Source organism: Protobothrops mucrosquamatus, unplaced genomic scaffold (genome assembly GCF_001527695.2).
Source record: "Protobothrops mucrosquamatus isolate PMUCROS unplaced genomic scaffold, P.Mucros_1.0 scaffold1151, whole genome shotgun sequence".
NCBI classification, from domain to species: domain Eukaryota; kingdom Metazoa; phylum Chordata; class Lepidosauria; order Squamata; family Viperidae; genus Protobothrops; species Protobothrops mucrosquamatus.
The window spans coordinates 254,853-270,762 of NW_015387366.1; the positions used below are offsets into that span (position 1 = coordinate 254,853).

General features: G+C 37.4%; 1 protein-coding gene across 1 annotated transcript in view; it reads right to left on the bottom strand.

Moving 5' to 3' along the window:
* The window catches only part of JAK2 (Janus kinase 2), a 75,676-nt gene that overhangs the window by 42,055 nt on the left and 17,711 nt on the right, over nt 1-15,910 (bottom strand). The window contains exons 2-3 of the mRNA XM_015820620.1: nt 6,811-7,061; nt 407-530 (exon numbers count right to left, since the gene is read on the bottom strand). Of these exons, the coding sequence (XP_015676106.1) occupies nt 407-530; nt 6,811-7,030 (344 nt within the window). The 5' untranslated portion in view covers nt 7,031-7,061. The remainder of the gene's footprint in view (nt 1-406; nt 531-6,810; nt 7,062-15,910) is intronic.

Below are 15,910 nucleotides of genomic sequence, written 5' to 3' on the forward strand. Positions count from 1 at the left end.
GAACACTGGGAATGGAAATCCACCAATGACTGTACCTGCCTAGAGCCAAACTTGCAACGTCTGTCCTGGGCAAGATCAAGTCAAAGACTGGAGATCACGATCCAGGACGGGCGTGGCAACTTTGGCTGACTTGATCTGATTGGGCAGGAATACAGTCTACTACCCAATGGTGGAGTCTCCATCTCAGTGCTGGAGAAGAAACCATTAACTGACACCTGTGATTCTGTGATTAAAGTTCCTTCTTTACAAATGACTGAAAAAGTTCTTTAAGATGATACATAAATGACATCAGATTCTAACTCAAACCTTCTCCAGAAATATTAGCTTTGTTTTCAGGAACAAAACAATGCGATCTCACCCGAAACAAAGTCCCATTTACTTCCAATTAAACCACAATTAGCATTACCTTATTCGATAGAGTACAGTGATAGTAGCTGATCCATCTATTTGGAAGGTATAATTTGGAGGATACCAACATCGGTCAACCTCGTTCATTAGTGCAAACATGTTGTGGTACACAGGCAGGATCCCTATAAGGCAAAAGAGAAAGAAGAATCTCACTACAGATAGTCCTCACTTAACAATGGTAATTGGGACTGGAATTTCCATAGCTAAGCAATGTAGTCCTTTGGTTGTTCCACTTAGCAACAGAAACTTTGGCATTTCCAGTTGTCATCACTATGCAAATCATTGTTAAATGAGGATGTTACATGATCACAATTTGTAACCTCTTACTTGTTTCCTCATTGATTTGGTAACAAGAAGCCATCAAAGGAGCTTTCAAATGATAATCACATAACTGTGCCTATGCTATGAACAATGTAAGTACAATGTAAGTCATTAGTGTGAACAATTGCTGAATGAATGGCAGTTGAATGAGTACATTCTGTAAAGTCTTTATCACATAGAACGTGCTACTAAAAGATGCTTAACTGACTGTACCCACAAGGTTTCACCCTTTCTTTGGATTTTAAATCTCAAAAGACGATCAACAAAAAAATGTAAAAGCTAATACCTAAACAGAAACATTATATCTCAGTAATTCTTTTCAGCAATTTTTAAATAATGTTATACGAACACAAGAGATACGAACAAACATTATACAGAAAAGAATAGGACAGGATGTCCCTTCAGCAGCAGTCACTGTATAACCTCCCTTAACTACTGGCTTTGATTTCATGAGATAGATAGATATTCACATGCTAAAAATAGAGAGGATAAACTAAATGGAAACTGTTAATGGTCTCTCTCTGTAAAGAGAAGGCTCTTTGGCCCAGTAGATACTCATCTGATCAGAATGAGAGTTGATTCCCAGTGATTTTATAGTTAACACATGCATGTGCTTGCACACGTGTGTACCTGCATGCATAGGTGCGTGTGTGGGTGTGCACCCCACATACAGAGATACCATGCCACTCCAAACGGTTCCAGAAAGCTGGAGAATCCTTGTAACAGCATGGGACAGTTCAAAGTGAGCAAGAAAATTACAAAATCAGCGTCCTCCTTGAATTAGGAAGTTTTAATATATGTAATTGGATAACGAAGATTTTGTTTTTGTTTTTTTCAAATTCATGATTTGAAAGGAGAAACAGAGGGTTGAAATATCAATCCTGTAGACCAGGGATGTCAAACTGCCAGTGTCAAATGTGTCATGGCAAAACTGAGCCCACCCCATTGCCGGCAAGGAAAAAAAAGTCACAATACGTTCCGACACGTCATGTGACGTTGCGAGTTTGACACCCCTGCTGTAGACAGATCAAGACACGTCAATCTGCCACCTCAAATTTGAAAATTCAGATAGCTATATTTTATTCTACTTCCAGCTACAAAGGTAGGTTCTAATGCTAACATAATAACTTGGAATAAAATGATCTGAGGTCCTTGAATTCATCTGCAGATCCTTCCGTCTGTTCTATGTGAAGGCCCTTGAATCAAAATGAGGTCAGCTACTCCTAGGATTAAAAGACTGGGCCAGACACAGCTATACATTATGATGGAGATAAGCATCTGTTTGCATAGTTTAACTGCACTGCAAGCTGCTTTGGAAACTAGTTCTAACTGGTTTAATAAATTATGGATATAATTCATTTATAACAAGTAAACCTTATTTATTAATGTGCCTTCTGATTCCTTGCAAAGGAGCCTAAGTAGCAATAAGTTATGCTAAGACTATCAGAAGTACAGAAGCAGATAACATGCACCTAATTACATATTTTTTTCACTGTTCCGCTCTTTCAGCGTTTCATTATTTCTCCAGGGTAGTTCACCATCTTGTCTTACAGTTTTCACTTACGATGGAATAAAGAAGAGGACTAGTCCTCACATTTTATTGAGGTGCTGGTAAAAAGTGTGCTAAATGTTTTGAGCTTGAAATATTCTGACTTCAAAGCAGCTGTTTCCTTAGTGTTTTGAGCAAAAGTCAAAATATGTCTGTTCTGAGAGTTTTGTACACCACAACACAGCTGCATGTACCTTGTTTTGTTTGAGAATAAGTGATTTGCTGCTTGTGGGAAACACAGACTACATATTACTGCCAGCAGTTGGCAAAACAGTTTTGTTTTAGTATTCTTAGTATCTTTAGTATCCTTATGTAAAAATATATTCAATATTTCTTTCCGTGGACCGGAGGGGGTGTGGTTTTGTGTGCCGCCTGCATCCTGCGGGTGGGGCTTTGCTTGTTTGTGCGGACCTGTTGCTGGCATGCCGCGGCCCGGTACCAGTCCACGAACCGGGGGTTGAGGACCCCTGATCTAAAGGACCACTGTTTTCCATGGCTTCTGCATTGGCTATATAATTGGCTAGAGATGGCATGCTCCAGGTCCTATCCACCTGATGGAACCTAGGAAACATCCGTTCTCTGCCAAAGCATCTGTCTTCTGATACAGCATCCTCTCCTTGAGCTACACAGCCCCTTTCCCCTGGACCATGGTGAAAACAGCTCTGAAACCTGGCTGTATCTCCAAGGCTAGAGTGGATATTGGTCCCGCATGGTTGATTGTCTTTTAATAGTTGTTTTCTTCTAGATTTCTTTTGGGGGGGGGGCATTTGTATTGTATTATTCTTCTGTTTTTAATGTATGTTGCCTAGAGCTGGGTGGCCTTATAAATTATTTAATGTATTAATGAATACTAATGAATGAATGCATGAATATTAAATAATTTCCCACATGTCATTGTTTATTTTTATGGCTCATTTGATTCTTTTTTAAATAAAATCCATCATAACCCTGTGAAAGCTGATCTATGAGAAGATAGTATGAAAACCAGTTCTAATGTGGCTGAGATAGCGAGATTAAAAAAAACCTTGTTCTTATGTTGTTATTTGGTAATTATTTCTTATTGAGGAAATTTACCCTTTGATTGAAAAAGAACAGAATGCTTGCTACTAATAATAAAAAAGAAAACTACAAATATTGATTTTTTATTAATTTTCTGAATATCGCTCACTGGATATATTCTGTATCTATGCAACCTGCCCCTCTGTCAGGAGCAAAAGAATAGATCCACACATGAAGGTTCAATTAAACTGATTTATTGCTAAAAGCCTATGCACAGGAATCATCTTAACTAATGGCTGGCACCTGTACAGACTTAGATAAGGGTCAATGGTACTCAAGGAGGGTTGGACTTAGTTCTCTTATGGCTACATAGGGATTCTGGACTGATCCCTCTTTTCACTCTGCCCTGTCATCCCTTCTCCTATTCCTCTCCATGACTCTGCAGAAATTTTAATATGGAAACTACGTATCAATTTAAAAGCAGAAAAGCATTCTGGCAATATGATTATGTAACTGGGATGAAAACCAAGTCAGACAGAGGATTAAGATACGTCTGTGACCTTTAGCATTCTTGCCATCACACAGATCATAGCCAAATAGTTTCACTTACTGCTTTCTGTAGCAACTGCCAAAGTTAGCAAATCTTGTTTTTACAATGCAAACAATGCTATCTTAATTTTTTTTTTTGTTTAGTCAGTTACATGCTGCCAAAATGTTTAAATCAGGGCCCCTCCTTTAAAACAAACAAGTGAAATTTGCAAGTACAACATTTGAAAAATTAGCTTTATGCAAGCATTTCTAGGCATCTCCCTGCATATTTTACTATTTAAAATGTAGAATGTAGTGTGTGTTCATATGAATGCTGTTCTCTAGCTCTCCATTTAATCATCAGGAAGGTGAACACAAAGTTATCTACAATAAGAAACCTGGATAAGTTGGGACTGTAAATGCATGAAATTAAACATACTTTAGAAACCACTTGCAGAACTTCTCAGAAAATATGCAAAATACACTGTGCAAGAATATTGGGGACTAGGCTTCCTGCACCCCCATCTTCTTAATATTTTAGCTCTTGTACATAGAAATCAAGCCTACCAACATACCCTTATTGCTCTTTTTGTGCAAGAAAAACACACACTGCAAGACAAAAACAAGGATATTCTTCCAGTATGAAGTCAAGTTCTCCTGAGAGAAATTGATATTACATGCCAATACGAGGCAGAGCCAAAGCCAAAAAATGTCATATTCAATCACACATTCAGCCATTATGCTTGAAAAAGGCCTACTATAATAGTAAGGGTCACCATTTATATTAAAACAATGTTAAACTAATCCCTACCATGGTATTATATAGCATATAACCATGTTAAACCAATATCCATCAAATCACATTATGGCTTATTGCAATGTGTAAAAACAGTCAATAGGATGCAAGATAGGAAGAGATTAATTCAGGTGCCATGCCATACCATGTCTTGCAAAAAACATACTTTACAAACCCAAATTGTTTTGAAGATCCATACAGGCAAAATATTATTTGTTTGTCTATACAAATTCATTCCTGTCACCAGGGTAAAATAGTAAAATTATTAGCTTCATATAATTTGAGGCATGGTTCAAATTGTACTGCTATTTTCAGAGTTATGGTGGTAAATAAATGGTGCAGTAATATGACTTACAAGTAAATCAGCCATGAAGTCATTTCTTGTATATATTGATATGGATATTTTAACTGTGGAATCTTTGCCAAATTAAAGTAATCAATGCCTCATATTAATTCTGCAACAGGTGCTTCAGAAGACAGAAGTGTGCACACAGCATCTGTGTAGTCATTATGTCTCCACGATGACAAAACTACAATGGAAAACTCCATACAAGAGTTGCATAATCTTAGCAACACATACACAGCTCCAAAGGTTGCTTTAACAAATTGCAGACAAGCACTGAATTCATGGGTCTCATGTGTTCAAAAAACTGCTATCAAATTACTCACTGGATAACAAAGATGCCTGGCGCTGTTCTCAAAAATGATTTTGGAAGTAACTGTTAAGATCATGTATCATTTCATGAGTTAAATTACTTTTTAATCTATTTGACATATGGTACCATAAAATAAAGGTAAGGATTTGTGCCATCACATATAACAGCAGTGAAGCTCTGACTAAGTAATATATAATCCTTTAACAAGATTCACTTAATCCATTAAACTATAAAATCTAATCAATAAAAATATGTGTAATATGTATCTCTAAAATACAATCCAGAAATACATAAATGAGCTCCCCTTTCCTCCTTTGGCATGATCAATCTAACTAGCTATTTTATTTTTGCACTGTACATAAACTTTCATTAATCTTATTTTTTTATATATTTTATTTACTTTTTATGAAATTTATTGCCGCCCATCTCATATCCAATGACTCTGGGTGGCTTACAACATAAACCAGTGATGGCGAACCTTTTAGAGACCGAGTGCCCAAACTGCAACACAAAACCCACTTATTTATCGCCGGGTGCCAGGTGGGCGTGGCCCACTGGATGGGTGTGGCTGTGGTGGTCATGGCAGATTGGGTGGGTGTGGCCAAAGTGGGTGTGATCACCTCAATGTTGCTCGTGGGGAGGGATGCCTGTGGGGGCCAGGCAGGGTTGGGGGAGATCCAGGGGGTCTCTGGCAGGTGGCTCATCCTGCGGGGTGAGGCAAGGCAAGGTGAGGCAGGGGCCGGGCGGCTGCTGCCCGACACCATCGGCCCCTGCACACAAAGGCCAGTGAGCGCATGGGTGCTGGGATGCATCCAGCCATGTGGGACCTCGGCGAGTTAGTGGGTGGCTGGTTGAAGAGGGACGGTTGTCATCTCCGGGGCATGGCGAGTGTGCCCAGAGAGAGGGCTCTGAGTGCCGCCTCTGGCATGCGTGCCATAGGTTCGCCACCACTGACATAAACCATTAAAAAACTTTAAAATCACCTATTATAAAATAACACAGACAAAACCATGAACACAACATGGCAAAGGAGGGAGCCAGACATGCGGGGCGGGTGGAATGGGATTAGGTTTTAATTAGTCAACCACCTCCAGTGTGAAGCTCCCCCATTGGGTCCTGAAACCATCTGGCAATTCTTATCCATGGTTCACTGAAAGCACAATTTCTGAAGCTGTGCTATAAAGAAGTTATGTAGTACGTTTGAACTTGGTTTTGCGACTGAAATATGGATAAATTAGAAACCATTTTTTTCTGCTGGAGAGAAAGGGAAGGGGAAGGAATGGGAGACTTTGGAGGCGTGCAAACTGAAGAGAAAGAGGTAGAGAAAGAAAAATAAATAAATACAAAATTTGTCTGAACAAGACCAATACAATGAGCTACTATTGCATACTGAAAGGGGGAGGGATCCATTCCAAAAGTTGAACAGACTCATTCATTTGATCCAAAGAAATTGCAAAACAACCCCCCAAATACAAGGTTGTTTCTTACTAATTCCTAACAAAGGAAGACAATATATTTCTACATTTTTTTTAAAAAAAAAGCTATGTTCTTACCGCAAGCCTTACAGCAGGCAACACAAATTTCTTCTGCAACATACTCTCCAGCTGGAAACAGTAGATAGTCACCTTCTGTCTTTCCTGGGGAATTATAAAGGTAAATTCGAAACAGCTGTTCGGATGGTTGAGAAATGGTAGAATTGCCAACAATGCCACCGTTTTGATGAATAGTAGATGATACTGTTCCTTCCATATCTGTCACTGTAAGTAAGGCCATGATAACTTTACATTCTGTTCGGCATATCTTCCTGCAAGATATTAAAATTAAAATATGTAATCATTTTAGTTATATATCTAGAATATTTTGCATTCGTTTAGACTTAGTTTATATATAGATTTGGTTTATTCAAGGCAATGTCCAGCATTCCAAAAATGAATGCATCCTCTCTTTCTGAAACTCTTTAAGAATTTAACATATCTGATGATACAGTTTTATAGGATCACTGACTCTCAATTGACCTTCTAAGTAATCTGAAGCAAATAATGCTTCCTATAGTAGAGAACCAACTTCTCAAAAAAACTAAATCCAGCAAAATGTAAATATGTATGTTCTGATACTACATAGTAACTAAGAAAAGAGATAATTGAGAATTTCAAAAATCCAATCATACTTAACATTTCATCAACACCAGAAACCATTTGCAGCACCAAAATCAAATCAAATCAAATCAAGACCAGACAGGAGTCTAATTATGCTTGAGGGGAAGAGTGTTGGACTTTGCTGTCCCAGGACCTTGTAAATGACTGTTCTTATTGTGTCATCTCCTGCAGGAATATTAAGCAACTTTCCCAAAGGCATAAACCAAAGGAAAAAAAAATCTGGCACCCCAAGAGAATAATAACAAGGCCAGCCGTTCATTCATTCAATTTCAACTTTCAAACCAATAGCAGACTTTCTGAATCTTCACTCAGCCTTGTAATACAGAATCAGTGCATGGTTGATTATTGAGCGGCTGTTTAATTAGCTTTCTGGGGGAGGAGATTAATTTTGCAGGAAAAAAGCTTCATTTTTTCCTTCCCTTGCTAAATATTACTGTTCTCTACCATCATAGTCATCAATGGTTTTCTTCTTTCATCACATCATCCTTGAAAATATTGCTAGCAGGAGGAAATCTCATGTTTTCTTCCTTTTTAACAGCATCCCAATAAGTAACTTCCTGCTGCTGTTAGCAGTGCAAAATAGTTACGTAGAGCAAGATTAATAGGAAGAAAGAAAAAAAATTGAGTTTCCCAGCTATGTGCATCAAGATCACGGGGAACAAGAGAGAGCAGTGTGGGTTCTCCCCACCAGCCATTTTTCTGCCAAGATATCAAAGGGTGATGATGGTGATGTACTCAACTGACACTTGATGTTACCTTATATCAGTGGTTCTCAACCTTTTTAATGCCGTGACCCCAACCGGTTGTAAGTCGAGGACTAAACCGGTCGTAAGTCGAGGACTAAACTGGTCGTAAGTCGAGGACTAAACCGGTCGTACGTCGAGGACTACCAAACCGGTCGTAAGTCGAGGACTTTCCCTGCCCGGGAGCGCCGCACATGCGTGGCTCCGCCCCCTGCACCGGCCGAGGCGTAGCTGGCAAGCGGCAGAGATGGAGCAGGCCGACCACCAGCTGGCCCAGCCCAAGGGAGATAAGGCACCCGCCGGAAAAGGGGGAAGAATGGCGGACAAAAAAAATGGACAAAAAAAATGGCGGACAGCCTTGCTTGGCGACCCCCGTGAAATGGTCGATCGACCCCAAATGGGGTCCCGACCCACAGGTTGAGAACCACTGCCTTATATGAACATGTGGGCAAGGTTCTGCTTTTTAACATTTCCCAGTACTAATACATTCTGTTCCTTTTTGGAAGCTTTACCAGGCAGAAGGCTCATTTTTCGGAACTTAAACATCTCATAATACCTTCTTCACCTGTACTTGATGACATAATCCAAAGTTCATACAATAATAATGTGACTGCTTTTAAAATGCTACAGGATATCTGCTGCAAAAGATCCCTTCAATATTGTAAAATGCAACTCTATTGTAGCTGCTGCAAAATACAGGCTCACAAAATGGATATCTGGAAGCTTTTATATGACAGATAAGGAGCTGCAAGACAATGAATCCACTCACATAAGAACTGTTACATGAAAACCGTTTCTATCTGATCCTCTTATTAACTTTAGTTATGTATACTGAATAATCTAATGTCCGAAAAGAATAGGTAGGCTCCTGCAAAATATATGCATTTCTTTAAAAAAAATATGCTTTATCACAGTCAAGTTAATGAGTTTACAGTATGTTGGATACATTTGATATTGAGATCTTTTGGATCTCACCTCCAACATGCAAAACATAGCAGTCCTGACTGAAATAGGATTTTGGATTATATTTTTAGCTTCAGAAGGCCTTAGCCCAAATAAGCAAGGCTCTTTAATCTTGCACAAGTGCGGATTGATACTGATTTCTGTGACATGTGAGATTCTAGAGGAAAAAATAATATTTTGTCAGACTGTGCAATTTTTCACCATAGACAAACCAGGATTACATTAACATAGTTTCTAATTTTATTCTCAATGAAGGTATTTAATAATACTTCATAAATGGCAAGAGACCTCAATGATGGAAGCTAGCATTTGAGCTGCTATGATTAGACACAATGGCAAAATATATCAGGAAGACAGTCCAGGAAAAAAAATAAAGCTGGCAGACTGAAATTTAGAAATAGCATAGAGCAGTGCTCTTGAAAGTTTTAGACATTTGCATCTCTTGATATAACCGGACTCAGAAATGATCAAATGAGGCTTGAGATAAAGATAGTATCAGAGTTATTAAATTTGCAAATAGTTGCAGATTGAGAAGATTAAAAAAATTAAATTACTGCCCAACTATTAATTTGCCCTTTTACTTTAAAATAAAACAATAAATGTATTATTTTATTTACTCCTAAATTTATTTTAAGTGAGAGAAACTTTTAATGACCTAATTTTACTTATGCACATCAAAAACGCCAATTGGATGTTTTTCAAGTATCCACAACAGAAAATCCTTCTTGCGTAAGAATAAGGGGTGAGAAAGTTTCTAAGATTTAGGGACACAACTCTACTTGCAGACCCTTTGAAGATCCACAAGAGGTCATCTGATGATTTGATGGTATTCCTGGAATGAAAATGTTTGGTGGGCTTTAATGGTGAGTACTGTGTATGAGCCAATCTGTTTTCTGTCACAACCTAATTTTGAAAAATACATTAAAATTACTACACTGAAATTGCAGTATATAACAATGGAAAGGTTGGAAATTGAAGAGGGGGGGGATATTTTGACCCCTTGAGGCTTTCTACTTTTATTCCTAACCTTATTTTTGAAATAAAAAAATGAAATGCTAAAATTCAGCAGCATGGTTTTAGAAGGCTTTAAGTTTCATGCAGTGGTTAAAGTCCCAGGCTAGAGACAGGGAGACCTTAAGTTCTAGCTCTGCCTTAGACACGAAGCCAGTTGGATGATCTCAAGCCAGTCACTGTCTCTTAGCTTCAGAAGGAGGAAGGCAATGGCAAGATCATATACAACATGCATACAGTTTTTAGAAAATCTGATAAGTTGGTAACTATGAACTTACCTGGACAGAGGATAAACTTACCTGTCCCAGAGTCATGTGATCAACCATTTGTAACTTTTCCAGCCAGCTTCTGACAAGCAAAATCAATGGGGGAAACCAGATTCACTTAATGATTGCATGAATCACTTAACAACTGCAGTGATTTGCTCAATCTTCCCAAAAAAGCTAGTAAAATGGATCAAAACTGTCTTGCTTAGCAATGGAAATTTTGGGCTCAATTGTAGTTGTGCGTTGCTTTTTTCTACTCTCATGGAAAGTACAAATATTACAAGTTTAAATCCATTTTCCACTATTATATATGTTGAGAGGGACTCATACAAGTTTGTCTCCTGTATAATCTGGAGGGCCACCATTACCCGTTTTCTGTTATAGAACCCAATTATTTGATTGTCCAATATTTAAGTGGATGCCCAATAATTACCAAATCCTAATGTAACATTCATAAAAGAGGAAATATACTTCCAACCAATGATAGTTCCTCTAGGGAGTACATCATGAGCCAAACTTCACATTCATTCACCTTTGAATATAATGAAAAAACTAATGTTCATGGACTTCCAGGAGGCAACCATGACTCTAACCTCCAGACAAAAGCTCTGTTGCTAACAAAGGTTAGTATACAACAAAGTTAGTATACTTAACCTTTTGGAATGTTCCTGAAAGCCATATACAGGTAGTCCTCGACTTATGACCACAATTGAGCCCAACATTTTTGTTGCAAAGCGAGACATTTGTTAAGTGACTTTTGCCCCGTTTTATGACCTTTCTTGCCATAGTTTTTAAGTGAATCACTGCTGTTGATAAGTTGGTAACACAGTTGTTAAATGAATCTGGCTTCCCCACTGATTCTGCTTGTCAAAAGGTTGTAAAAGGTGATCGCATGATCTTGGGAAACAGCAACAGTCATAAGTATTAACCAGTTGCCAGGCATCAGAATTTTGATCACATGATCATGCGGAAGCTACAAAGGTTGTAAGCGTGAAAAATGGCCATGTCATTTTTTTCACTGCCATTATAACTTTGAACTAAATGAACTGTTGTAAGTCGAAGACTACCTATAAATGCCTATGTCTTGGAAACATAGAGCCAGGGTATTTATTTGTCTATACCAGGGGTAGGCAACCTTGGCTCTTTTATGACTCGTGGACTTCAACTCCCAGAATTCCTGAGCCAGCTGGCTCAGGAATTCTGGGAGTTGAAGTCCACGAGTCATAAAAGAGCCAAGTCTATAGATACATTTTGGCAGAGACAGAAGCAAAGAGGTTCACTAACATAAAGCAGTTGCTGGGAAAAAATTAGCTTCATAACTGCTTAGTGAATCATAAGTAGGTAGATAAATAACAGGTTAAGGTTCAATGGTTGGGCAAAAAGTAACTAAAATTTGTGGTGGGATAAACTAACTGAAGAGTCATGACTAATTCCTTTTTACATTGACTGCAGTTATTCAATTTTTAGTAATGGATAACCAAATTATTCTGATAAACTTTCGCAAAGATTATGAGGCAACAGCATTACAGTCTGTGGCCAACCTCTAGTATTCAGTTACTCTGGCTCTGAATATGAATGTTCTGCTTAATTAAGAGAGGTCACTGCAGAGGTTTCCTGGGACAGAGCAAGAAATGAACTTTGGAGATGCAGCCTAGAGCTATGAATGCTCCTTCAAAAGTTGCTGTTCCAATATTTTTAACTGACAAAAAAGAAAATGTATTATACCTGAGGCATCTTCACATAAGTTTAAATTTAATATAGTTCCCCTACCTCAAATTGAATCCACTTAAATAAAATTACATTTCTGGAAACACTGAAATATTGATTTCATTTTCTTGTGCCCCAGGCTAATAAAAAGTTATATAAAATATATCATATGCCATACACCATATATTCTCTTAAGACTTCTTTCAAGCTTTATGTGAAACGAACACATCAAGTATTAAGCAACAAATTAATAAATATGTAGAACATGGTGTTTTAACAAGTGTTTATTTAACATAGAACTTGTATACAAATGACTATATATTTGCCACATATCTGAAAAGACAGCTAGCCTGTAATCTAGATGTAAGTCAACATGCATAATGAAGATCACACTTATCTCTGCAAACACAGCTTGACAGAAAGCAGAAAACCACAAAAACAGACCATGGCTCTGAAAGTAAACATCACTTGGAAAATGAAAAAAAAAATGAGCGAGTGCGCGCGCGCACACACAAACTTCTGGTGGTAAACACTTGCATTATACTATAAGAAGATTAATATGTATAAAGGCTTTGTAGGTTCTCCTCCCTACCTCATAGCATAGCAGCCTTTTTTGATTCAGTAGTTTTGGAAACAGATTAATTTGGATTGAAACAGTTTACATAATTCTTGACCAATTTGATAATTTAGAACAAGAGAGGTCATCCAGTTTTGAGTTCTATGATGGGTTATGATTTGCTTAACCATCATTTATTTAATCACCTACAATTGATTGCATGTATATTAATCTACAAATCATGATTTACAAACTATGTTTGCTAAATATGTGCAAGTCACAAAGGTAAACTTTGTCTGCCATGCAAACTTGATTCTGTCTTAGCATGAGTTAATCCTTCCACTAAGCAGTTTGGGTCTGTTAGCACTGTTGTTTTAAAAATAATCTTACTGTTGCAAACAAACCCCAGTAACTATCTGCTGTAAAAGGCTTTTATAGGAAAATATGATACACGAGTAGTTGACTTACAACCACACTTAAGTAAGGTGGTTAAGTTGCATCTGATTTTATGACCTTTTTTGCCACGTTTAAGTGAATTACTGCAGCTGTCAAGTGAATGGCGCAGCCATTAAGAGAATCTGGCTTCCTGATTGACTTGGCTTGCCAGAAGCCAGCTGGGAAGTTTGCAAATGGCAACCATATGTTCCTGGAATGCTGCAATGTTGTAAATATACGCTGTTTGCCAAGCATGTGAATTCTGAGCATGTGACTGTAGGATGCTTCAATAGTGTTGTAAATGTGAGGACTGGTTGTAAGTCACTTTTCTCAATGTCATTGTAGCTTCAAACAGTTACAATGTTGTAACAAATGGTTATAAGTAGAGGATTATCTGTACTATCTCACAAAGACTTTGGCCAGTGGTGCAAAATAGTCTAGCCTTGTTTATATCCAAAACAAACATTCATATATTTACTCCTTTATCATCAGGTTATAATTTTGCAGGACTTTATTTTATAAAAGCAAACAATGTCAGAATACCATCAGTGTTTGTTCTTGATCCTTCTTGTAAACAAACAGAAGTTAATGATTTGGGGTCTTTTTCTAGAAAGTTGAAGTACATTTTATAAGCATATGTACAACTAAAATACTTCATGTGATCATACATATAATACCCCCAACTAATATTTCGAAAGGGACAATAAAAATTACAGTTGATTCTGCCCATTGGTTTCAGATTAGTTCTCAGCTTACTATTCAGGTCCTCATTTTACGATGATATGACATGAATTTTCATTTTAGTTTTTCATAGATACTGATGGTAATCAAAACTTTGTAGGCGATGTTTCTGCAATGTCCATCTGCACACCCATAAAGTCCTTCACTCACCTCAGCTTTTAGAAGAAATAAGAAACAGGTACTATTCCTCATTTCAATCTTTAAAAGAAGATTAAGTTGCATGGGAGAACAGACATCTAAAGCTCTCTGCAGGTAGTGGCTGGTTAACAACTACCCCATATAGTGACCATTTGAATTATGATGGCACTGAAAAAGTAACTTTATGACTGGTCCTCAATCTTACAATGGTCATATGATTGCTATTCAGGTGTTTCACAACTGAAACACATTTACTACATTCATAGTATAGATACATGTGTGAACTTCAAAACTGACTCCAACAAGCAAAATCAATGAGAAGCTAATAGGATGCAAGTTGTGGTGATGTGGTATCACACTGAACAATCATCAATGATTTGCTTAATGACTGCAGTGGAATTGACACTGTATGTCTGACATAGTTATGTGTTGCTTAACTAGTGTGTTGCTTAGTAATGGAGTTGCAGGGCTCAAATGTGGTAGTTAAGCGAGGACTATCTGTATTTATGTTACCGAACGCAAATAATCACACACAACAAATACAGGGGTGACACACTTTTTTATTATTTATAAAATGTAACCAGATTCCATGCTAAGTGAAATGATATCTCAGTGTTCTGGAACGAACTACCCCCCGAGATCCGGACTATCCCGGATCTCCTAACCTTCCACCGCGCCCTCAAGACATGGCTTTTTCAGCAAGCGGGACTGACCTAGGGTGAATTTTAAATAGGGAAAATTTTTAAAGATTTTAATAATGACACAGCTATATATATCTGGGTTTTTAATTGGCTTTTATAGGGGAAATGTTTTTTGTGTTGTTTTTTAACATGCTGTGAGCCGCCCTGAGTCCCGTGGGGAGAAGGGCGGCATATAAGTTAGTGCAAATAAAATAAATAAGTGTTAATGATGGATATTTTGAACTACCCCAAATGCTGGAGAGAAAATGTTTTCAACAACAAAAAACACTAAGACTCTTCTGTTGCTACAAATGTCTTAAAACCAGCTGTCTAATTTATTAATCTGTTATGCATGTATTATCATGAAACAAAATAAGAAAAAGAGACATTCTTACAATGTCCCATTATACCTCTTTATCTGGTCCAGATCTGAAAAATATAGAATTAAGGCTTAACAGTGATTACATTTTTTTTTTAAAAAAAAAAAATCAGATTGTATAAATTGCCAAGGTCTGACCATTTTCAAACTATTTTGGCAGCAGAAAATGGATGTACCTGAATACATTTCAAAGTAGGCTTTGATTATTGATAAGGTAAGACTACTTCAGTTGCTTTAATAAATAAGCTACCTTAGAAACTAGAAGGGGGAATACAGAAACGTTGATACTTCTGAACCACTTGGCTGGTATCAGTTATAGCATCATTCCCTAATTCCCTTGTGTAGTGATTGTGATCTTCCCTGTTGGCACATGTCCAGAAATGGTGCTGGGAGTTACCTTCAAACAATATTTACAGACAGGGCTAATGCCTTTGACGGTAAATATAACTTAACTCCTCCCTCAGGACTGGGTAAATGTAATATATTTTAGAACTAAAACATGAAATTGGTTTAACAATTGCTCTGCCAGGAGTATGAGACTTAAATAAGAATTTAAAAATTAATCACCTGAAAAATTATTTTCTTCAGGGGATTAAAGAGACATTTTTGTTCTGAATACAGAGCTCAGTGTTTTTCTTCTAACATTAATCACTTCAAATTTTTACTGAATATGAGATGCTAATTTTTCATCTTCCTCTAATGGAAAAAATATTTTAGAAAAAGATATTTACCGAAGTAAGACTTTAAAAAACAGTCCCCTGAGTCATATAATTAAAGGTTAAATAAAACTGAAACTGACATTTTAAAAAAGAAAGAGAATCTTCATCAAATCTCCAACTTTTCCCAAGTTAGCTGATTAAAGATATGAGTCAGGAGCA